This window comes from Alosa sapidissima, chromosome 16 (genome assembly GCF_018492685.1).
Source record: "Alosa sapidissima isolate fAloSap1 chromosome 16, fAloSap1.pri, whole genome shotgun sequence".
In the NCBI taxonomy this organism is placed as follows: domain Eukaryota; kingdom Metazoa; phylum Chordata; class Actinopteri; order Clupeiformes; family Clupeidae; genus Alosa; species Alosa sapidissima.
The window spans coordinates 2,014,896-2,039,895 of NC_055972.1; the positions used below are offsets into that span (position 1 = coordinate 2,014,896).

The window sequence follows — 25,000 nt, forward strand, 5'->3', positions numbered from 1 at the left end:
TCCTGGGGCCTATTGCACAAAACTAGGATAAGGGATTAAGCCGGGATATCTTGGTTATCCTGGCTCAATTTATCCGTGATCCAGTTGCACAAAAGCGGGATAGGGGGCAGCAGGATATGTTATGGTATAAGTTACCATGGCGATTTATTCTGTGGAGCTAACCTGCTCCAGACCAGGCTAAGTTCCAGGATCTATTTAATCTCATCCCTTATCTCAGTCAGCAGTCACCACAAACGGAAACCAATAGTTATTCCACTGCCCACTACACATTGTTATCACATATACCTAGACCCACTGTCATTATTTAAACGTTTGTGATCATTAATTAACTTTTACATACTCGCCATTCCTGACCTGTCATGCGACAATGTGACGTCACGGGAGTGCCTAACCATTTCACGCGTGGTGGTCGCGGCACTAGCTGCAATATTCTCCTAAACAGAGGTGTTGCTGTTTGTTGCTGTTGTGAAAAGGCTATCGCTACCTACTTCACATCGTAGAAGAAGCAATGAAGCCGCTAGTTGCCATGGTGAATCAGTGAATCTGTGATCGGTGGCGGGGTCTATTTGAGGGAGCCGTGAGCGCGCACTTATCCAGGATAGGTTTCACCTGGCTTGATGAATCCGTGTCTGCTCATCCTGGCTTGGTCTTTGTGCAACCAATTAAGCCTGTACGCTCTTGTTTTGGATTCATTGAGCGCAGCTCAGTAACTTATCCCGGATGTCTTAATTCTGCTTTTGTGCAATAGGCCCCTGTTCCAAACGTGCCTGTCCTATTTGTTTACAAACACACTCTTGTCCTGTCCCACATGTGCCTGTCTTATTTGTTTACAAACACACACTTGTCCTGTTCTAATTTGTTTACAAACACAAATATAGCCTGTCCCACATGTGCCTGTCTTATTTATTTACAAACACACACTTGTCCTGTCCCATAGCCTGTCCCACATGTGCCTGTCTTATTTGTTTACAAACACACTCTTGTCCTGTCCCAATTTGTTTACAAACACACATATAGCCTGTCCCACATGTGCCTGTCTTATTTGTTTACAAACACACACTTGGCAGATGTCACATATGCCTGTGTACAGCAATCATGGATGTTTGCCATGGCAACCTGCCCTCCAGCAGCACACAGAGCACAACGTGATCCATCTGCAGCACAGAAGATGCTCACACACACGCACGCACGCACGCACACACACACACACACACACACACACACACACACACTTACACAAACAGACACATACTAGCACATGTACACACACAAAACAGACTTTACAGTTACCACCAACTGGACATACTTGACCAACTATATCTAGCACTTCCTGTCCTGACCCCCCCTCTTCTCCTTCCCTTCGCATCTCTTGAGCTGTTATGGTATTCCATGTAGCACTTATTGCTGCACTAGCAATATCCTAGAGGCCCTGTGCCCTGATTATGCCTTAAAGGGGAAAGCATAAGCTAAGCTAAGCATAAGATAAGCTAAGCAGAAGATAAGCTAAGCATAAGATAAGCTAAGCAGAAGATAAGCTAAGCATAAGCTAAGCTAAGCATAAGATAAGCTAAGCAGAAGATAAGCTAAGCATAAGATAAGCTAAGCAGAAGATAAGCTAAGCATAAGATAAGCTAAACTAAGCATAAGCTAAGCATATGATAAGATAAGCTAAGCATAAGATAAGATAAGCTAAGCATATGATAAGATAAGCTAAGCATAAGCTAAGCATATGATAAGATAAGCTAAACATATCCAAAATCCATTTTACACCGGATTTCCCTTTTAACTGTTGTAAGTCGCTTTGGATAAAAAGTGGAGCAGTGGTGACGTAACCAATGACCAACCGACAATCATTTGACCCGTAGAGGAGCTTGGATAAAAGTGTGCCTGCTATATATCAGTCAACTTTAACGTTAACTAAAAACGTCAGCTATGTGTGTTTGTGTCCCAGGTTAATGACTAAATGTAAAGGTGTGTGTTTGTGTTCCAGGTTAATGACTAAATGTAAACGTGTGTGTGTTTGTGTTCCAGGTCTCCCTGTAAGAACGGCGGTCTGTGTGAGGACCTGGGCGGGTTCTCTCCGGTGCTGACGTGCCGGTGCCTGGCGGGTTTCACCGGACCGCGGTGCGAGACCAACGTGGACGACTGCCAGCTGCAGCCCTGCGCCAACGGCGCCACCTGCGTGGACGGAGTCAACCGCTTCTCCTGCCTGTGCCCGCTGGGCTTCGCCGGGCGCTTCTGCTCCGCCAACCTGGACGACTGCGCCAGCCGGCCGTGCCTGAACGGCGGCCGCTGCCTGGACCGCGTCGACGCCTTCCTGTGCCTGTGCGCCGGCGGCTACTCGGGCACCACCTGCCAGGTGCCACCCCGGCGCCCACCACAGGGGGCGCCAGAGAGCAGCGGCGCCACGGCCAGGCAGGGCACCTGGGGCCGGGGGGGCAACCGCACCCTGGACGCAGGCGAGGGGGGCACGGGGGACGAAGGGGGCAGGGGCGACGGCCGCTTGCTGAAGATCTCGGTGAAGGAAGTGCTGGCGCAGCCTGGGGGGGCGGGGGGGCTGTCGCAGGCCCAGCTGGTGACGCTCCTGGTGCTGGGGGGGGTGACGCTGGCGGTGGTCGGCCTGACGGGGGCGCTGGTGCTGCGTGGCCACTGGATGGAACACTGCGCCCCTCGCTGCCGCTGCCGCCCGCCCCCGGCCTCCTCTTCATCATCGTCATCATCGTCACCGTCACCGGCAACCTCCCCGCTCCAGCTGTTTCGCGGCTGCCGAGCAACGCGAGGGAGAGTGCAGGAGACGGGGTCTTCGGCGCCCCCTCCTGAGCAGGAGTGTAAGATCAGCTTCCTGGAGCCGCCTCCCCCCGACCCCACTGAACCAGAGAAGAAGAAACTCAACACGGAGGTCATCTAAGCCACAACCCCTTCCTCTCTCTACCTCCAATCACACGCAGTGTGGAACGCCCAGACCTATCAGAGTGGACTGCCCGCCCCTATTCCGTGTGAAGCCACACCCCTGGGGACCTAAAGGGGAGGGACAAATTTGAGCGGACATTTTGGGCTACCCCTCAGAACTCTCCAGAATGATCTGGTTGGTTGAGCAGTCTGATGTTTCAGCCACACCCACACAGGGCTGTGTTCAACACGTGAAGGGGAAAGGTGTATGTAACATCCTCTCTGTCTCAGAACCACACAGAGCTATGTACAACACGAGAAGGTGAGGGGTGTATGTAACATTCTCTCTCAGAACCACACAGAGCTGCGTTCAACATGTGAAGGGGAAGCATGTCTGTTACAGCATCTCTTTCAGTCAAAACCATGCAGAGCTGTGTTCAACACATTAAGGGAAAGGGTGTATGTAACATCCTCTCTCTCAGTCACACACACAGAGCTGCGTTCAACATGTGAAGGGGAAGGGTGTATGTAACATCCTCTCTCTCAGTCACACACACAGAGCTGCGTTCAACATGTGAAGGGGAAGGGTGTATGTAACATCCTCTCTCTCAGTCACACACACAGGGCTGCGTTCAACATGTGAAGGGGAAGGGTGTATGTAACATCCTCTCTCTCAGTCACACACACAGAGCTGCGTTCAACATGTGAAGGGGAAGGGTGTATGTAACATCCTCTCTCTCAGTCACACACACAGAGCTGCGTTCAACATGTGAAGGGGAAGGGTGTATGTAACATCCTCTCTCTCAGTCACACACACAGAGCTGCGTTCAACATGTGAAGGGGAAGGGTGTATGTAACTGTCTTTTTCTCAGTCAGAACCACACAGGGCTGCGTTCTACACATTAAGGGGAAAAGTGTTTGTAACGTTGTCTCTCTGTCTCACAGAGTCTCTCTGTGTTGGTGTCTGTAACAGCCTCTCAGAGTCAGAACCACACAGGGCTGTGTTCAACACATTAAGGGGATGGGTGTTTGTAACATCCTCTCTCTCAGTCAGAACCACAGGGACATTCACACGTGAAGAGTGACAGACACACACACACACACACTGACTGAGTGATACACACACACACACACACACACACACACAGCTACAATTATAGGGCTCTATCTTGGCGATCAGAAACGGATGGTCAGAGGCGTAAAGTTTATTGACATGAAAGACATGGCCAGACCATATTCACTAATTTAATGATTATGTGGTCAAACGTACCCCACTTACCCCAATAATGTTCGAATGACTAAATACAAATCCTAAAATCCTAAAAAAGGATATTTATCCTGCAGAGGAGTTGCATACATCGCGTGACAGTGCGTCTTCAGCTGTGCTTTCGCTATAGACCAGGGGCCTCATTTATAAAAGGGTTGTGTAGAAACCATCCTTCATTTGATTTTAGATCATTTCTGAAATGATCGTATGTGTGATTCAAAGAACACGAACGTACGCACAAAAAAAAGTGCGTACGCCACCCTTCCAGATGTGCCCATTATAAATCACAAATGAACGTCAACTTGTGCGCAGCCGGATGGTTTTAGGTCTCCGCCTTGTAAACACCCCCTCATCAATATCATTAGCATATGTTTTAATGAAACCAATGGCCTAAAAGCTGTAGCCTATGTAAAATTATATATTGAAAACATTGTATAGGCCTAGCCTATGCCATCTGATGTTAACTAGCCTATATGTGTCAGTTCGAATAGCTTAACTAATTATGTTTTTTTCCAGCAAAGCTTTCTGGAAAGAGATCGTATGCATCTATGTCCATTGTCCTCTGCTCGCTTTCATTCCTTTTGCTTGCAGTAATGTAAATAATCAACATTTAGTATGTTTAGGCCTACTTTGTAGAAAAAAAAAAATTGGGTAGGCCTACCTTATGAAGGAAAGACCTCTAGGCCTACAGCATAATCCTGTACGTTATGGTACAGTAGGCTACTGTACGTTTCCAATATGACCCAGGGTAATATGCTGATTTAGTCTACAAAACAGAGGACTAAATTAAGCGTGATATGTCACGTAGGCTTAACGTTTCTTTTAGGATAGGCTATGTTTTTGCTGAAAAAGTAGCCTAGTTCGCCAGTCATTATTCATTCATTCTGCATATCTTTGCTATCGTTTTCTTTCAATAATGTCCAATGGCTTAAACATTGTCCTTTATTGTTTGCTTTAGGCCTACCTTTATATTCTAGTCTACATTATTCAACTCAGTACTGTCATCTGATCTTGGGCACTGCCAGTCAAAAAAAGCAAACAGGTGCGCGCTCTGCACCTATACGCAACTCCGACGCAACACTAAATATGAAGATGCCTTGCTTTCAGAAGATAACTTCCGTCCCTTGGTTGTGTAGGCTATATATGATATAGTGTATCTCTAGCCTACATTGTATAGCTTACATTCAAATATTACCTTTCTGTTACGAAACTGGGAATAGGCCTATGAGCGCAAATTAGGATGTAGTGGAGGCTAAACACGAGTAAACGCAGTTTATCCACCTCTGAAATTTCAGAAATAGAGTTTAGGCCTACCCGCCTCTTATTAGAGTTTATCCACCTTTATTCACTTTTAACATTCAAAACTGTATTATCCAATACTATCCTATATTCCCAATACTGTACAATAACATCCACCATTATCAAACATGTTCTGAATGCCTTTTTAAAAAATCCGAAGATTGCAGAATTCATAGTTCACCCACCTCTTATTTTACCACTACCTCCCTGGCACAAATGTACTTTTCCTCTCCTAAACGAGGGCAATTGGACATTTTATGGTCAATATTAGATTGGTGAGAACACTAAATATACTAGATCACCTGTAAGAAATTTCAATCATTCTATCGTAGGTCTTGGTGTTTTTTTAGATACTATGAAATAAGTAAGCGATACGTTTTTTCACTTTCTTAAGTGGGCTATAGTTCTCATTAGCAGTTTTATGCTAAACCATGAAACATTAAGCTGCGTCCAAAAACGTCTTTACAAATCTTCTGATATTGATCATGCATATGGCAAAGAAAGACATGAGATCGTTGGTCTTGGAATTTTGATCGCATTTAGACCTCACATTACTTGCAGTACCCAGGCATTACCACAAGGAAATGGTCGTACGTCAAGTTGGAACCTGACGTGGAGATAAGCACTTTTCCACGTCAAAGACGTTTTTTATAAATCTGAGCGTTGGCATGGATTTGAGCGTACGCACGGTCTAAGATCAAATCTGTGCGTAAGAACGCTTTATAAATGAGGCCCCTGACGTGGAGATAAGCACTTTTCCGATAGATAGCGATTTTTTGGATCATGTGCCAGACCCCTGGGAGCAAGGTTTAATAAAAGAGGAGCACATGGCGAAAAATCAACACTTTATTGAGTGTAAGATAAAAATCAACACTTTATTGAGTGTAAGATAAAAAATCTGCACTTTATTGAGTGTAAGATAAAAATCAACACTTTATTGAGTGTAAGATAAGAATAAGCCTTGTGAAAAATCAACACTTTACTGAGTGTAAGATAAAAAATCAACACTTTATTGAGTGTAAGATAAAAATCAACACTTTACTGAGTGTAAGATAAAAAAATCAACACTTTATTGAGTGTAAGATAAAAATCAACACTTTATTGAGTGTAAGATAAAAAATCAACACTTTATTGAGTGTAAGATAAAAAATCAACACTTTATTGAGAGTAAGATAAGAATAAGCCTTGTGAAAAATCAACACTTTATTGAGAGTAAGATAAGAATAAGCCTTGTGAAAAATCAACACTTTACTGAGTGTAAGATAAGAATAAGCCTTGCATCACACTTTGCACCATCTTTCCCCGGGTGCATTATAAAGTCCATAGACTTGCACACTCAAAGACTGAATTACACACAAACACACATTAACTTACACACAAACTGAGTGAATCAGATTTGTTTCTCACAAACTAGCCATCATTTGAAAGATTGTATACTTTGTTCTGATTGGTCGGTTGTGATCAATGTTGTGGGACTCTTGCCATGTCATGTGATGGAAAAATGCGGTTTGTTATTTGTTTGTTTGTTTTCTAGTTATTCAGATGTTTTTACAATAATGGTGGAACATCTCTCATACATTTTGCCATAAACAGTAATACTGCGAACATACCATAATAACCAGTACCACCATCATATAGTACTTTTTTATAAAGGACAAATACACACAAAAACAAAACATACCATAATGTAGTACTTTTTTATAAAGGACAAATACACACAACAACAAAAACACACACTGTACTGTATCGTCAACAAAAATGTGTGTCTTGCACTGATATATATATATATATATATAAGTATATTTTGAAGGTCTGTATAGAATGATGAATATTAGAATGACTTTCTTGTCATGAATTTAAATTATTAATGTAATTTATTGGTGATATGTACTTGATGTATGTTTTTTGTTGTCGTTATGTGTCACTCCTATTTTTGATACTGAAGTTTATGCATTAAAGTTTTGTGAACTGACAAAGACGAAACTCTTGAATATATCGTAATAATCAAGGAACGTTGTGAACGTACTATGGACGCAGCAGCACAATGATATCGCAGAGCACCTGAAAATAAAATATCTCTAGTCTCTAGTGGCACGATATCCCATACCCTATCTCTAGTGGCACGATATCCCATACCCTATCTCTAGTCTCTAATGGCACGATATCCCATACCCTATCTCTAGTCTCTAGTGGCACGATATCCCATACCTTGCTTGGGATTATTTACAGGATTTTACGTAAAAACGAGGGGCAGCTGTGGCCCACTGGTTAGCACTCCAGACCTGTAACCGGAGAGTTGCCGGTTCGAACCCCGAAGTGTCCTTGAGCAAGGCACCTAACCCCTTACTGCTCCCCGAGCACCGCTGTTGTTGCAGGCAGCTCACTGCGCCGGGATTAGTGTGTGCTTCACTTCACTGTATGTTCACTGTGTGCTGAGTGTGTTTCACTAATTCACGGATTGTGATAAATGACCAAATTTCCCTCACGGGATCAAAAGAGTATATATACTATATAAAATGTCTTCCAAAGATTCCGACAGTAAAATTAATTTCTCCCTTCTCTCTATCTTTCTCTCTCTTCGCTCAGCTGTCTCAGAGCTCCAGTCTGGCTGCATTCAGGGGAGACACATTACGGTGCTGTCCCACTTTGGCCCAACGAGATCAGCTGCCTGGCACACTGACACACTCTGTGTGTGTGTGTGTGTGTGGAGGAGATTGGGAAGATAGCAGCACCAGTCGCAATGGGGGATGTGTGTGTGTTTAAGCTAAATGTGTCTGCCAAATAAATACATGTAAATGTAAATCTGTGAAGAGGGCAGATGCCAGTACCAGCCGCAGTGAGGATTGTGTGTGTGTGTGTGTGTGTGTTGGGGGGGGGGGGGGGGTTCAGAAGTTCATGTCTGATGCGTAAGACTGCAGCTTTTATAACAAGGCTGCACGATGGCTGTTGCATCAGCACGCTACACCATACACCCCCCAGTGTTCTGAATGAACCCTGCACGCTACACCATACACCCCCCAGTGTTCTGAATGAGCCCTGCTGTGGACTTAGAGCGCCCCCTCCTGTCCAGGATGCTTTAAATCGACTCTGAATTGGAGCAGTGATGGGAGCATAGGAGCAAAGTCCTTTTAGACAAGACCCTCCACGTGGCGTCTACAAGACTCATCAGTCATGACAGGGCCAATAGGAAAGCCATACACAGGCCCCTATGGGTTAAACTCCCCTGTTAGGCCCCTATGGTTTAAACTCCCCTGTTAGGCCCCTATGGTTTAAACGCCCCTGTTAGGCCCCTATGGTTTAAACTCCCCTAAAGCTGCAGACATGAGTCCCTGTAGTTCTGATGGAGTTATTGAGCGAAGCCCGCAAGTCAAGTTGGTTTGTGTGTATTTATGAGAGTGAAGTATGTATTTATATTTATGAGAGTGAAGTATGTATTTATATTTATGAGAGTGAAGTATGTATTTATATTTATGAGAGTGAAGTATGTATTTATATTTGATGAGTCACTCCGGGCAGGTGCAGTGGGGTGTGGGAGAGAAAAAGACAACGTGGAGCGACAAGAGTCCACTGAGGCAGGAGTCCGGTCATGCAGCGTTCTGTAGAGAAAATGTCTAGCTAGCATCATGTCATTACATGCTTCTATTTCCAAAGGAATGAAAGCTGTTTATACCAACTTAATATCATGCTTATCATTGTTAATATTGTGCAATACATGTGGTACAAACAATATTAGAGCTTGTGGATTAGCTATAGGCTATATTTCAATGGAGCTGGTAAAAAAAAGATCATTATGAGAACGTGGCCACAATGGGCTTAAAGTGACAGTGCACCATTTACAAATGAGTTAAACAGCATCAAATGTGTATTTCTTAAGAAATGAATACTTTAAAACACAATTACTGTGTCAGTATTATCATTTAAATAATATAAAAGTGTTTTACTTTTACCTTTGTGGTTACTCATTAATTTTGTGATTTATGTTGTATTTAATATGCCATTTAAGAAGCTTTAGTCTTTAGGAACTTTTTAATTGCGGTTAATCGAGATGAATTCATTTCAAAATATATATTTTTAATCGTTTGACAGCCCTATAATAATATTGGAGGAGAAGGGGAATGGCTACACTTACACATCCTGGGTGTGTTCACACTGTTTTTGCTTTTAGATAATAATAATAATAATAATAATAATAATAACCCAAAATGATTGTCTTGATACTGTCATGCATAAGACTTTTTTTCCTATCCTGGACTCGGTCTTGACTCGGACTCGAACCTTTTTGGACTCGGTCTTGTCTTGGACTCGAACCTCTTTGGACTCGGTCTTGACTTGGTCTCGACTAGTCCTGGTCTTGGACTTGTCTTGGACTCGACAAAGGTGGTCTTGACTACAGCCCTGCCTGTAACTAACTGATTAAGTAAGGGTATACTGTAACTAACTGATTAAGTGAGGGTATAACTGATTAAGTAAGGGTATACTGTAACTAACTGATTAAGTGAGGGTATAACCCTTATATATCCCTGTTCAGTCCCTCTCATCTCTGTGATGGCCCACATCCCCATTCAGTCCAGAACCAGCCGCACGCTATAACCCTTATAACCCCCCCCCACGCTGGAACCTGTTCAAGTGGGTTTACAAACAAACACGCCAAATGTCACCTCAGACGCTCCAACAAACAGAAATCTTTTATTATCAAAGTCTACAGAATATGAATCATTCATTATCAACCACTACCAAAGTTCACCGAAACCGGTGTCACTATTGACGGTCCTTAGCATTAAGGCAGACAGGTGCACACACCTGTCTTAACACCCATACTTTACATTAATGTCAGGAAGCATTTGGAATGCTTATGTAACATACATGTGCTGTACATGTTTAAATGACATATATGGTGGATGTGACAAACAATGACATGTAAGTGTGTGTGTGTGTGTGTGTGTGTGTGTGTGTGTGATGCCAGCCAAGAGGCTGTTAAACCATACAAGCCCTTTAAACTCCATCTACTGGCCAAAGTGTAGAGTACTACATCACAGAAATGAGGTCTGGTCAGAAGACCAAACTGACCACTTCTCCGTCACAAGCCTGCTGTTTCCAGTCTGAGCTACAAACCAACATCCCTCCACAGAGACACGGAACCCCTCTAGGTGCTACGGAAGGTTCCGATGCAGATTCCACTTAGTTCTTGGCCAGGCCGCTGAAGAACTCCTCTAGAACGCGCTCCACCTCGTCTTCCGTGTAGTCCCTGACGTAGAACAGGGAACCGTCTTCGGCCCCGCGGATCATGGCTGACAGCACTGCAGAATAAGGAGAGAACAGGAGAACACGGACAGGGCAGTCAGGAGGAGAACACACCTCTTCACCCATCTCTCACCTCATCCCCTCTTTCCCTCTCCTCCTCTCTCCCCCTCTCTCCCTCCCGCTAGCTGGTAGTTTGTAGGGCACTCACTTAATACAGCTATTTTTTCTGTGAGCTGGTAGTTTGTAGGACTCGGTTAAAATGTAACTCCAGCAAAAATTGACCCCAGGATCTTTTTCTGCATTCAAACACATCAAATAAGTCGTGGAGACAGAATATTTTGTTGATCAACCACTACAGAGCTTTTACCGGTATACACTATAGCCCCAAATCGCAAACAGTGGCATTGCTAAGGGCCATGAGCGAAACGCTTCCCATGTAGCATTTTTTAACCAGTAATATTGTTCAAAACAGCACCAAACCTCGTCAGTAGCTTGCTCAGGGTCCCTACACATAAAACGAAGCACCAACAACGTAGTTAGCGAACCCGGAGTTTATTACAGAAAACTGTTAAGATCACTTACCAACTGCCCCCCTACCAGCTCCTCCAACCGCAGCATGGCAAGGATGGTTGTACTGCCACGTTTGGTTAATCTATTATCCGTGCTGGGGTTGGAGGAGCTGGTAGAGGGACAGTTGGTAAGTGTTCTTAACTCATTGAATGCCAAGCTGTTTTCGGAAGCTTTGTCCTAGAGTGCCAGCAATCTAGACCATTGTTGATGATTTTTGTACAGCCACCGCATATTCTGTGTTATAGCTATGAACACATACAATGGCTCGTTTGAAAGGTGAGACTTTAAGCTCTCAGTGGGTGCAAACCGTGTATTTCTCCACGCCTCTGTTCCTGAGAAATCCCAAGCTAAACAGTGGCTAGTTTTCATCAAAATCCCTGTTTTTTTTTCTAGAAATGGAGATATAACGTCTTTCATGAAATATGAAGTGTTGCCTGTAAAGTTTCCGGGAAGTGACCTACAAAGCCTGGCGAGACTGCCACCTAGTGATAGACCCACGAAAATGGCCTGGTTTTGAGCTGACGTGCATGCGTCACTGATTCGACCCAAAGTGGATGTAAAAAAAATGTCATTTGCATTCATCACAGAGTTCCCAAAATCACATATAAGGTGTGTTAGAGTGTCTAGTTCCGTAATAAAAAAAAAAGAAGCTAAAAACGTAATGAATTTACCTGTTTTCTTGGTATAGAATAGCGTCTATCCACTTGTTATCATGTTATCATGCTACCGTTGCCCAAGCCATTTAGTAGGCCTTCAAAGTATCATGGTTAAGTTTTACAAACGTTTCACTGAGGTTAGGCTGTGGCCGCCCCTACCTGAAGTGTCTGTAGAGCCACATGAACGTCAGCAAATAAATTAAATTAAAATGTGTTGCCTAATTGTGTATCCTTTTAAAAGTTGTCCAGCCTATTCTTTTAAGAATTCAGTTCATGAAACACAGGCATTGAAACGCACATTGCAATGGGCAGGAGAAGTCTATAACGTGTCCATATTTTACACAAACTTTGAGCACAGGGAGAGTCAAAACTCTTAGGCTTATAGGCTATTAACGTTAATGTTGCTGACATGTAAACATGGGTTTGATGTTTTTTTGATACTTTATTTCCCAATTTACAAGTTGGTGCTTCTCCTGTGGTGCAATAGGTTAATGCCTTTACATCGCTTTTTCACGCAGTCGACATGGGTTCAATCCTCCTCATCACACGTTTTTTTTTTTTTTTTTAATTATTATTTATTTATTTTTAGACCAGCAATGCTTCCTAAATTTAGGCTACAGATACTAGGTGGCCACAGAGAGCCTGACCAGTAGTCAGTGAAATGTTTGAAAACTTAACCATGATACTTTGAAGACCTACTGGCTTGGGCAACTGCTGTAGCAAGACAACACCATCAGCCGTGTTAACTTGCTACAATCATAAGCTGACTTCTTCTAATTGTATAGACTAAGTCAAGTAAATTTCCCTATGATTTATTAGCTGGTTCTTGGCGCAAGTACGTAGATAAATGGTTATCATGTAGGAGGTTTCATTTAGGAAGCAGGTTCGATACCCACGTGGAGTTATTATTTGGGTATTTATTTTTTTGGTGGCATATTCATGGTCCAGTGTATGTAGCGTACTACAGACAATTTTGACATTTAAATATGTCATGCATATTTGTATTTGTTCGTCTCCAGTTTCCATCAGAAAGTGACAAATCTGCAAGCGGCTACATCTGTCAAAGAAACGTCATCAACGCAGCCAGTTAAAATGGGTGCCAGTTGCCATGTAACACCGGGATAGTTGAAACACTTTTTAATTAAACGTAATTTACAAACCGATTGTACCACACTGAAAGCTAATATTTGGTCACTAGTGACCTACATCTGTCCTCTGTCAAATACAAATGCATTTTCAGCTTTGAACAAAACCGGAATTATTAGGCTACAGCAAAAGTGGGACGTGCGTGTTTCATTCGTCCCTGCTGGTCGGGACAGTTGAAACAACATAATGGGACGAATGAAACATACAGTTTAAGCGATGTACTACTATACGTCCCACGTACGCTAACGTCCCATAATTTCAAAATGTTTACTACATATCATGAATAGGTGTTATTTTAGATAGATTGTTGCAGGGCTATAGGCTACGTCTTCGTGCATGTCTGATAACAACTCATTGCCATCATCGTGAAGCGTGTATAAAGCGCTTTTTGAAATATCATGCCCTGTGGATGATTCTGCCATGTTTATAACTAGAACGGTAAGCTTTCCCATTTATATCATGTTTAGGCTATATTGTTGAAAATGTCGTTTCACTAGGTATTTAAATATCGTGGGTTAGGCCACGGCACATCCAAATAAGTAGACTTAACGACCCACCGGCCGTCAGTCTCCATAGGATAACATGGGGAAACTCGACCCCCTGCCTGGTGGGCCCAAATGTATTTTCATCTTCCTAAAACTGTGTTTCCATGTCTCACCTCCATAAATGATTGTTTAAACACAGATATTTGTACATTTAATTAAAATACATGAAGTTACAGCCTGGTCGGGACGACATATATCACTATAGCTTGTTTTGCTTTCCATGTAAACAAGCATGCGATATGAAAGTCTGGGATTGTGGAGAACACTAAATGGTCTACCGAATAAGCATTAAGTCGAACCTTTAAATGAAAAACACTCATTAATAATCAAAAAAATGTAACCGCTAATGAAGTTTACTTTTGTGTATCAAAACTCGTGTATAACTCCGTGATACAATGACATAGCAGGAAGATATTTGGCTGATAGAAGGTTAACATGCTCTATGTTTTGACGGAAGGACGTCTGTCTATCATCATTAGCCTATACACTCGGGGAGAAAACTGGAATGTTTAATTCGTCCCGTGTTTCAATCGTCCAGGCGCTCCCCTACTCTTGAATGCCTTCAAGCTATCCCCACTGTACGGGGAGGGGTTATGAACAAGGTAGATATATCGTGGAAAGCCAATTGGGGCAAGCCTGGGGCAGATAATAAGGGGCAAAATAAATCTGGGGGTAACAAATAAGGATCGGAGCCTAAAATTAAAATTTTCTCCACATATCTCTCTCTCTCTCTCTCTCTCATTCAAATGTGCAGTGTAGGCGGCCATACTGGGCGAAATGGGTCATGAATATGGCGGCGTTCTATTTGATAGTGACGTAGGTGGCACCTATGAATAGAAATAAACATCGCTTGATTAGTCGATAGATTGATTGATTGACTGATTGATTGATTGATGTTGCTGCGAGGGGGGGAGGTGATACCTCGGCCTGAGGACGGTCTGAAGAGGCAGAAGATCTTCTTCTGCATGTCCAGCGCTCGACCCAGCTCATAACCCACACCCAGAGACGGCTGGGTCACCTCCGCTACGATGACTGGGGAGAGCAGAGGAGGAGAGAAGGAAAGAAGGGTGGAGAGGAGGAGAGAAGGAGAGAGGGAAGAGTAAATGGAACACACATTAATGTAATCTCAGTAAAATGTCTCTGTAATTATGACAATTGGCTGCACTGTATGTGTGTATGTTGGGAGACAGGGTGGGGATAGGCCTAGTTTAGTGTTTTCAAGTGTGTGTGAGTGTGTGCAGATGTATGCATTTGAGTGTGGCAGAGCACATGGTTGTGTACACAGTGTATAGCTAATAAACCAGACATGCTGCTGCTGCTGTTGTTGTTGTCTATTTGGAGTCATTCTTGCCTATCAGATTATGGCCAACCAGACATGTTGTGGTTGTTGTTGTTATTGTTGTCATTATTGCCTATCAGATTATGGCCAACCTTCCAGAGGTGTGTTATTCAGAACCTTTCTGATGTCAGTAAATCAGCAGAATTTCCAGAAGCTCTCTCACCATCGCTCATTGTTAGCCACTTCATGTCTCGGTCATGGATTGCCTTGTCTCCCTCAAGTGACGCATCTTCACCTGAAGGGAGATGTTTGGGAGAATGATTAAGCAAATGTAATCTCTGTAACCAAGTCTTGAAGCTCGGGTGGATGCTGCAATACTAATAGCTGTGTAAAGTCCAATGAAATTATAAATAAATGATTTACCACAAGCTGGCCACATGTTTACCAAAATCAACAATGTGTTTACTGTAACTTGCAACAGCAACACCCTTACAAAACTGTACTACTTCAAGTGCCAAAACCGCAGTTTTCTGAATATCAAAACAGGAAAACGGGAAATGCAATATTTTGGACATGAAAAATTGCATTGCACTACACTACACAGTAGGCCTACAACATTTTACTGCAGAAATGCAATATTTTGGACATTAAAATATGATCGCATGGTACTTCAACATATGCAGTTCCTTTTTTCAAGGACAAGACTGGCACTATCAACCATAATGTATTTTATATGAATAAAAAAAAAACTTTCCTATTCCTAAAATCGTTCAAGTTACCTTTTTCAGTGAGGTGACCGTGGCTCACATGCACCGTTAGAACCGTACCATACTGCTGGCATTTTTTGACAATCTTTTGATATAAAGCCACGTCATCTCTGCCTCCTCGTATGCTGCCGCAGAAGTATATGTGCATGTTCAGAGTTCTAGATGGATGTAAATAAGGCTGAAAAGAAGATTTACCAAAAGACCAACTACTGCACTCCGCCGCACTATGTGAGGTTCAAAATCAAGTCTACGCGAGCGAAAACGCGCCAAAACGGTACCGTTTTCCTGAACGCCCCCTTCCCCGACGTCACGCCTAAAGTTTAATCCGGTGGCGCCCTCTTGTGGCGGTATAGAGAGTCCATTCTGATTAACATCCTCCACATATCCTTTCGATGGAGGGGGAAAGATTGACTGAATACATACTGTTTAGTCTAGGAATGCATGGAAATTAAAGCGTTCATTTAAAGAAACTGGTAAATATTTAGTTAATTGGTAACTGCCATAGAGATGAACTAAATTAACACCAGATGGGGCGGAGCCATGTAAGATGACAGCTGACAAACACATTCATGCTGACCAATTTCCTTTTCCGCTCTACACAGGAAGCAAACACTGACTGAGGAAGTGTCATTGCAGAAAACCTTTGACAGATAATACAGAAAACAAACGCAAGAGGTGAGGATTTTACATGTAATATTTGAAATGCTTGGCATATTATCTTGTACATAAACCTGCACGTTCCCGTTGTACAGCCATGTCGCTCCCTGATGGAGCTCTGTTTACTGATTGTGTCAAGCTAGCTTAGTTACTAGCTCAGTGACTTATCGCTAGCCAACATGTCGAGTAGCCGTTCACACCGGTTGGTCAGTCGTTGAACTGTAATGAATAATGAAAGTGTCCAATTCTTTACTCTGCAAGTGCCGCGCTAACTCACTGTTCTCGTGTCGCCGTTGTTGTGGCTGTCGACTCTCCCTGCTTTGTGTTTAGAGCTGTCGGCTGAGACCCCAGAGCCCGTGGATGGAAGTCATGGGTCCTGAAAGAATTCTTCCGAACTCCGAGGAGGAATTGGGACACGACCGTCCCTCCGACGGAGGAGCCGTGCCCGAGGAGTGGAGCGGAGAGGACATGGAGGAAGATGAAGCAGGTGCCCCTGACGAAGAGGATGAAGACAACGGAGGCTACTACTACCAGCCCCTCAACCAAGACCCGGATGGAATGGTGTCGGTGCCCACCGAACAACCCGAGGACGCGGGCTCACACGCCGACCAGATTCAAGATGTCCAGGAACGAATACAGGTGAGGAAATTGACTGGACATAGCAACTGAAATGTGGATTCGGAGTCGTTACTCGTGTCTCTTCGGCTTGCTTGACCTAACCTTAGAAGCTGGCTGTTGATCGGGCCTTTTAGTTGATGTGTGTGTACCACTTGTCACGTCTTGTTCGTGGTAGGCTAGGGGTGTAACGGTACACAGAAGTCACGGTTCGGTTCATACCTCGGTTCGGACATCACGGTTCGGTACAATGGAGGGAAAAGCAAAACAAAAATGCAGAAAGCATTTTTTTTTAATTGTGCATGTCTCAGGCTGTACCACCTAGTGTCATACAGTCTCTTCCCTGAGCTATCCAGTCCCTCCAGGAATTCGCGATGTTGCGATCGCAAAAATTAAAGCAAATTCAGCAAATCCTCGTGAATTCTGGGCGACCTCGCAATTTTGTCCAAACACTGCAACTTTTATGCAAATTTGACCAATCATCATGGTTTCCCCGTGAAATTTCACCTACCACAACAGCCCCTCGCGCAGAATATTGACTCAGATGCCACACTCACTTCTGCAGACACCAGAGACTGCCCTATAACTTGTTCACTCCTCTGCAGTTTTGATGACAATAAATAGAAGGCTAACGTTAATGATCTGCTTTGTTTGCATCTGTCATCTCAACCTAGTGTTGCTAACCTGCCTAAGCTATGAAAGTAAGTTAATTAAGGCCTACTTGGTTTACTGACATTTGAGTAGGCTACAATATGCAACCCATTGGCAAACGTTTACACCTGGAGATGTCCTTTTAGCTCGTGTCATGTTTGCTAGCTTGTGGGCTCAGTTTGTGTAGTGCAGTGCTACCAAAATCATAGAAATTAATAACATTGTAAGACATTTACCTCTTCTATGATCCAAGAATGATTTCATACGAGTTATTTTACATTTATATTTAACATTTATTTTAACTAATGACATAGAAAACATCCCGAATTCTATCCACATATCTTAATGCACTATGCAAAAAGTTATTTCCAGTCGTAGCCGAACACAGTGAGATGCAAGTGTTCCAATCCACTTGGATATGTTACGCTACTCTCACGTCCTTAAAGTGGCAGGCAGTCAATTAGACTTACACACCACCAATGTAAAAACATTAAAGAAAAGTGTAGTCTAATAGTTTAAATCAATATGAAATTACTAGATACTTAGTTGGCTATTAGTAATTATGCAAGTCACAGAATATGAATTATTAAAAAGATATGAAGTTAATATGAATTACAACATATATGAATGTATTGAAACATATGACATTATGCCATCTCTTTAGGGGGCTGTCTTTTTTGGACAGTTCTACGAAAGGTTATACTGCTTTGTGAATTACCCTAGTCAAAGTATTTACACAAATAAAGTAGGCCTACTTTGATTTTCTGTAACCCTTACTATTTACCTTTACTTATCCTTTTTAATAAGCATCAAGATGATTCGTGTAATTTTGGTCTTACTAACCTTAATTACCCTCAATTAAAAAACTATTTTTGCAATTTTCACTTCCTCTCGCAATTTCTTCGCAAAAAACAGCTAAAAACACCGCAACTTCCATCGCAATTTTTTAGAAAAGTTGTCGCGAAATCAGGCATTTTAGATCGCAACAATCTCAAAAAATCCTCACAAAATCCTGGAGGGACTGGCTATCTGCAACAGCCTAATGTCCAAAGATGTAGGCTAAACAGTACAATAAGTACCCAGATTCGTGTAACTTGTAAACAAAATAAGACAATCAGCTATAAATTATTATTATTATTATTATTATTATTATTATTATTATAAATAGCCCTACAGCATCTCTTATTTCTGAAAGTGCAAATTAGATAGAATAAAATAATAATGTTAAAAAAATCCACTTAAGCAAGACCTTTAACATCTGTGTTTAGTTGTATATGGAAGGTAGTGCTGGGCGGTATACCGGTGTATATTTTCGTTATGATATTATTTATGATATAACGCCATACCGGTGTATTTGATTACACAACGTTTGGAACGCTGCGCCGCGCGACAGTGTTTCAGACGGGACTTTTTTCACACGCACGCACCCCCACTGCGAGGCATAGTGAGGGTAAACACAAAACACCATAAGTTTTCCCCATGAAGTATGACCCTTAAGGCTTATTTTCTCCTTAAGGGGTTTATTTAAGGGTGTTGCACAGAATACCTTAAATTGTTTCTTTAGTTAAGGAAAAACGTTAAGGGATACTTCATTGAAAAGGATTATCGTCACGAAAATTCTATTGAGATTGTTCAACAGCTGTAACTAGCTGGCCAGTAGGTGATGTCGTTAGTTAGCAACCCACCGAACACAGTGACGTTTAATGTTCATCTCACCTTAAGAATATTCACTGAAATTATCCAGGTAGCAAGAACTCCCGGTTCTTCTGGTCCAATCAGAGCAGGGCTGTGTGAGATCTGACGGTCAATCACAGTCTGGTGCGCACTGACGAGCACAAACTCAATGAGAGGGTGCTCGGTGGTAGTGGGGGAGGGGCATGAGAGTTGTAAACATTCCAAATTTTGGCTAAATCCCCTCAATCTGTCAGATTTGCCAACTGCAGCTTTAATGTGGCAGACTTGCCAACTGCAGCTTTAATGTGGCAGAGCTTCCTCGCCGGTTCCCTGTTGCAAATGGTCACTCTGGGATCGTGTTGTTTTTGTTAACGGATTTCATTTTATTTGACTTGGAGGGCTGAAGTGAAGCCAGCTGTACTGCGCTGACGTTGTCCGTGTTTCAGGCGATGGGTCTGCACCTGCCCCAACCCCCCGCTCCCGACAGCGATGATGAAGACGACCCGGAGGGCGCGGCTGCCAACAGCAGTCGAGCCTCCATCCCCATGGACGCTGGTGAGATGCCCGGAGTTTTTGTAGCAGTTTGAAATAGGCTCATGGAGTGTACCAGAGGCGATTGCTCTAAGACTACAGGGGAAGCTCAGCCTCCTCTAAAATATCACGGGAAATCGCATCAAATAACACTATTACATTAGCTTTTAGCCTACTATTCCAACTAGAACATGCTGAAAACATGTTCATCTTCATGGCTAGTTTGTTCAGCAATAATGATTTCATGAATAATGATTTAATAATGATTTCGCACCCGTAATACATTGCTGTGACGACACGATCCATCAAAAACCCATGCAAAAAACCCATAGACGCTCGGCTTCACTGGACTTTCAATGGCACTACAGAGTGGGCTGATCTCAGTGCAGAAAAGCTACACGTTTATTGGACAAGTCAGCACTAAGCTAACCTGGCAATAGCCAGATGAATTTCGCTCCGCCTAGCTCCACTCATCCATCTGGAACCGATCCATTGAAGTGTTGCTTCAGAAGGCTGGGCCTAATCAAAAAATGCTTGCATATGATTGAATAAGCCACTTGTCCGTCATCTATTGACGTGCTACTTCAACCACTCACATCGAAGCCAACCCGTGACGCTAATAACAGACTCAGTCGCTTCTACGCTATGTCACATCTATGAAACTCCCGCCCTGCGTCCTGATTGGCTAAACCATAAAGTTGGTTGGAGAAATCACTCTCAATGGAAGAGGTCCCAGATGGATGTGAGTGAAGCTAGGCGGAGCTAAGCGGAACGACATTCATCTGGCTAGGGTCAGGTTAGCACTAAGCGCCACAAAATCGTCATTTCCACGGAAGCCCGGCGTCTCTGGGAGTGAATGGGACAGTGGGAGGGCCCGGACGCCGAGCTTCTATATGATGATTGGAGGAACTGTCATAGAGGCTGGACTCTTTTTGATTGACAGCATATGGCGCGATCTGACAGGAAGTGGTTCAAGTTCAAGGGATGCGTTAACGTTAGTGTTGGCAGGTGAAGTCGAGAGGCAAGGCAAGTTGCAGCTAAAATTCTCATAATTTGGGAGCAATACACTCGGTTTCTATTTGTCTTTGTAAATAGCATAATGTAAATAAAACCGTAATGTGGAGTTACAGAGTTTGTGACTTGCCTTTGTCTCAGTTGTGTATTTAGGTAAGTTAGGTAGCGCCAGAGCCCGTCTACGGAGAGCCTTGGCACTTTCTATTAAAGGGGTGGTTCAGGATTTTGGACATAGGACCTCATTTCCAAGTAAGCAAGTGTGATATTTATCAGTGGAGACCGTTTTCAACACGTTTCATCCAGTCGTTCTAATTGCAGAGTTCGCAGGTGCTAGGCTAGCGCAAGTCAACGGTATGTGCTAGCCTGCCACTAAAAACAGTCTTACCCACTCCAAAGTACACCCAAGGCAAATAAATTATAACGCCAGACTATCGATGTAAATGTCTGTATTGATAGTTTTATTTCTAACATTATTCTATCCTTGCATTTCAACGATCGCATTACATTTTGAGGGACTAGTGTCTTAGCAGCGGCGGAATTATACTTGCTCCAGTTAGTAGTACTGCGCCAAAAAGTAAACAGTAAAGCGCACTCCAATGGGGATGCCTAGTAGTAGCCTTGGTAATATCAGTCCGCCGCTGAGATGCAAAATGACTACTACCAACTTCAGGGAACAAAGTATAACTATTGCAACGCGATGCGAGGGTAGTTGTATTTCTTACACTATTCTATCAACACAGACATTTACATCGATTGTCTGGAATTTGCCTCGAGTGTCCTTTGGAGTAGGTAAGACTGTTTTTAGTGGCAGGCTAGCACATACCGTTGACTTGCGCTAGCCTAGCACCTGCGAACTCTGCAATTAGAAGGACTGGATGAAACGTGCTGAAAACGGTCTCCACTGATAAATATCACACTTGCTTACTTGGAAATGAGGTCCTATGTCCAAAATCCTGAACCACCCCTTTAAGCCTCATTGTATCGACATTGGTTGCAGTTCCATTAGAATTCCACTGGGGGTGATCGCGGGCGAGTGCAGGTTGAATGGGGGTCTATGGAGCTAGACGGCTAAATGTATCTTTCACCTGCTTGTCGTGGAAGAATCGTAGATTTTTATTGTAGTTTATGCAAGTTCAATATAGATTTTAGATCTAAAGTTGAATGAACGAGTACTTATGTCCTTTTCATTTCTTACAAGTTGGGTCGTTGTTGCCCATATCACGCTAGCATTGTGCTAATGAATGAAGTCATTGACATATTTGAAAGGCTTTTTAGAAGACTTACGTGACTTCAAAAAATATAACAATCAACAGTGTCTATTTTCTTTGCCTCTCCTAGCGAATGCAACATTCAAATTACTACTCAAAATTATATCCAGAGAAAAGTGGATATTGAGGGGTAAAGCTCCATAGACCTCCATGCATTCTGCACTCGCCTGCGAGCGCCCTAAAGTGGAATCTCAGGAGGAACTGCAACCAGTCCAGAAACCGGAAGTAACGAGACAGTGCCAATTCTCTTCCTATTAGACATTCTCTGGTAGCGCGCTATAACGGTGTAGGCTACATTATGCCATGTCTGCCATGCCAACTCTATAGCCTACTGTTTGGCCTATTCTGGGTTTTGGGGTCATTTTTGCCCTCAAAGAACAATATAGCACCTTAATTATATTAATTTAATAATTGACCATTTTTATCAGAGCTTGCCCTGTTCCAAAGAGCAGCAATCGCCACTGGAGTGTACGTAGCCTTATATTAGTGCTGATTTGAAATAGGCTCATGGAGTGTACGTGGCCTTATATTAGTGCTGATTTGAAATAGGCTCATGGAGTGTACGTGGCCTTATATTAGTGCTTATTTAGCTTAGAAAGGGAACAAGGAAACCCAAAATGTCAAATGTTTGCTCCAACAACACTTCCCCTTTTAATCTGAACTGACCTTTTACTCTGTGGCTTCAACCCCCCCCCCCCCCCCCCCCATGCGATGAAATAATACAATATCACCCCTCACCCCAATACTAATGTTTGTCATTATGTTTTGATGTAGCACTCATACTAGAAGAGCTTCACTGTCTGTCACAGAAGGATGACATGAAAATAAAATCCTATACATGAAAAAAATACTACCGATTGAGACAGAGTCGCGCACTGAGGCAGCCTCTGCAGTTTTCTAACTGCATTCGATTTTGATTGCAAATCGACTAATTGTGCAGCCCTACTGGTCCTAATCCAGTGTGTGCTCACTAGTCAGGTGACCCCCAATCCAGTGTCTACACTAAACTGTGACCCCTAATCCAGTGTGTGCTCACTAATCAGGTGACTCCTAATCCAGTGTGTGCTCACTAAACTGTGACCCCCAATCCAGTGTGTGCTCACTAGTCAGGTGACCCCTAATCCAGTGTGTGCTCACTAGTCAGGTGACCCCCAATCCAGTGTGTGCTCACTAGTCAGGTGACCCCTAATCCAGTGTGTGCTCACTAAACTGTGACCCCTAATCCAGTGTGTGCTCACTAAACTGTGACCCCTAATCCAGTGTGTGCTCACTCTCCGCTCCGCAGACCACGTGGAGCTGGTGAAGAGGACCATGGCTGCCGTGAACCTGCCCTCGCTGGGCATCCCTCCCTGGGCACAGGACATCTCCGACGACCAGTGGAAGGACATGGTCCAGCAGACGCTGCAGACCCGGCAGAGCGCTGCCGAGCTTCCACTGGAGCGCAAGTGAGAAGTGGACGTCACGGCTGGACACACACACACACACACACACACACACACACCTCCGCTACACACACTTCATCTCGCTATTCCCTCTGCGTAAAAGACAATTGTCCAGGAGTTACTGAGATTATGAGATGTTGAGGAGGAATTTAACTTTCTTGATAAAATGTTGATCAGAACAGAAAGGTGAAAATAAATCTTAGAATTGTGTCTTCAAATGGAGGATCCATTCAGCTAATTGTGAGACTAGAACATAATTGTGAGACTAGAACATAATTGAGACCAGACTGTTGAGTGGAAAAAAACACGATTGCGGCTTACCGTCCATGCAAAGATCTCGTTATACGAGACGAAGTTGAAGAGCTTCTGCTGAAATCATAATGTCCACGAGGACATGAGAACATCCCATAATATCCATGAGGAAATGAGCGCCCCCCTCCCCCCCATCTCAACATTCATAATAAGCATTTCATAACATTCAGCTCATGACCTCATTTCAAACCTCCTCCTGGCCCGCGCTGCACACGCACGGAGAAGGGAGAGGCAGAGTGCGTGTGTGCATGTGTGTTTGTGCGTGTGTGTGTGTGTGCGCTACATGGGCAGGTGTCCACGGAGCAGGGAGAGGCAGGAGCCCTCCGCCACCATCATGATGAGTGCTGAATGACACATCTGGAACTGCATTAGAAATCCCTATGGAAAAACTAAAAATGTCTAGAGCAGGTTAATATGATGGTGCTGTTGGCATGAGACTAGCCCTGTGTGTGTGTGTGTGTGCGTGCGTGCGCTACATGGGCAGGTGTCCACGGAGCAGGAAGAGGCAGAGTGTGTGTTTGTGTGAGTGTGTGTGTGTGCGCTACATGGGCAGGTGTCCACGGAGCAGGGAGAGTGTGTGTGCACTACATGGGCAGGTGTGTGTGTGTGTGCGCTACATGGGCAGGTGTCCAGTGCTACACAGCTGGAGTAGAACACTTTCCTTTTACTTTTTAAAACAAGTTCCATCTAAATACCTGCAGTACCTGCCTGACCAAAGTCTTAATTCAAAGTGATCTGTGTTGCACAAGGGCATCACTAAACTTAGTTGATGTTAACAAGTACGTCAAGCGGAGTGTTTGCTGACGTGATCATGTAAGTGTTTGTGTGCATTTTAATTCTCAAATGTAAGTGTGGGAGTGCAGTCCTGTGTGTGTGTGTGTGTGTGTGTGCTGGTCAGTCCTCTGTGTGCTATTGAAAGTGTGTCTGTGTCTCCCATACTGGCCCATGCCACATGCAGATCAAAAACACTTCATTGCCTGTAAAGTCTTTTGTTTTTGACTTTATTTTTGTTCTGTACATACATGAACATCTGTACAAAATATGACTTTCATACTATGTAATGCTCTACCTAATAAAAGTACAACATATGTACATATAACCTGGAAAGCAGCTTAAGGTTAGTGTCAAATGGGGACCAAGCCCGCGGGGGGTGGGGCAGGGGGCAGACGTTCATCTG

General features: G+C 43.5%; 3 protein-coding genes across 5 annotated transcripts in view; 2 read left to right on the forward strand and 1 right to left on the reverse strand.

Annotated features, from left to right (window-relative positions):
* The window catches only part of dlk2 (delta-like 2 homolog (Drosophila)), a 40,398-nt gene extending 36,990 nt beyond the window's left edge, over positions 1-3,408 (forward strand). For both annotated transcript variants that reach the window (XM_042066485.1, XM_042066486.1), the window contains exon 6: positions 2,032-3,408. In XM_042066485.1, coding sequence (XP_041922419.1) covers positions 2,032-2,908 — 877 coding nt within the window. In that variant the 3' untranslated portion in view covers positions 2,909-3,408. The remainder of the gene's footprint in view (positions 1-2,031) is intronic.
* A 6,709-nt stretch (positions 3,409-10,117) lies between these two features.
* Positions 10,118-15,974, reverse strand: dnph1 (2'-deoxynucleoside 5'-phosphate N-hydrolase 1). Its single transcript, XM_042066527.1, has 4 exons — positions 15,672-15,974; positions 15,116-15,187; positions 14,535-14,645; positions 10,118-10,752 (listed from the first exon to the last, which is right to left on the reverse strand). Exons 1-4 carry the CDS (start codon positions 15,805-15,807, stop codon positions 10,634-10,636), a joined length of 438 nt encoding a protein of 145 aa, XP_041922461.1. The 5' UTR covers positions 15,808-15,974; the 3' UTR covers positions 10,118-10,633.
* A 251-nt stretch (positions 15,975-16,225) lies between these two features.
* On the forward strand, positions 16,226-24,930 carry mea1 (male-enhanced antigen 1). Of its 2 annotated transcripts, XR_006023432.1 has the most exons (5): positions 16,226-16,334; positions 16,647-16,955; positions 19,703-19,811; positions 23,355-24,282; positions 24,420-24,930. XR_006023432.1 is itself a non-coding variant. In XM_042066524.1 (4 exons), exons 2-4 carry the CDS (start codon positions 16,677-16,679, stop codon positions 23,516-23,518), a joined length of 552 nt encoding a protein of 183 aa, XP_041922458.1. In that variant the 5' UTR covers positions 16,226-16,334; positions 16,647-16,676; the 3' UTR covers positions 23,519-24,930. The 2 variants fall into 2 exon arrangements, 1 of the variants encoding a protein (XP_041922458.1); XM_042066524.1 differs by having other exon boundaries at positions 23,355-24,930.
* The last annotated feature ends 70 nt before the right edge of the window (positions 24,931-25,000 follow it).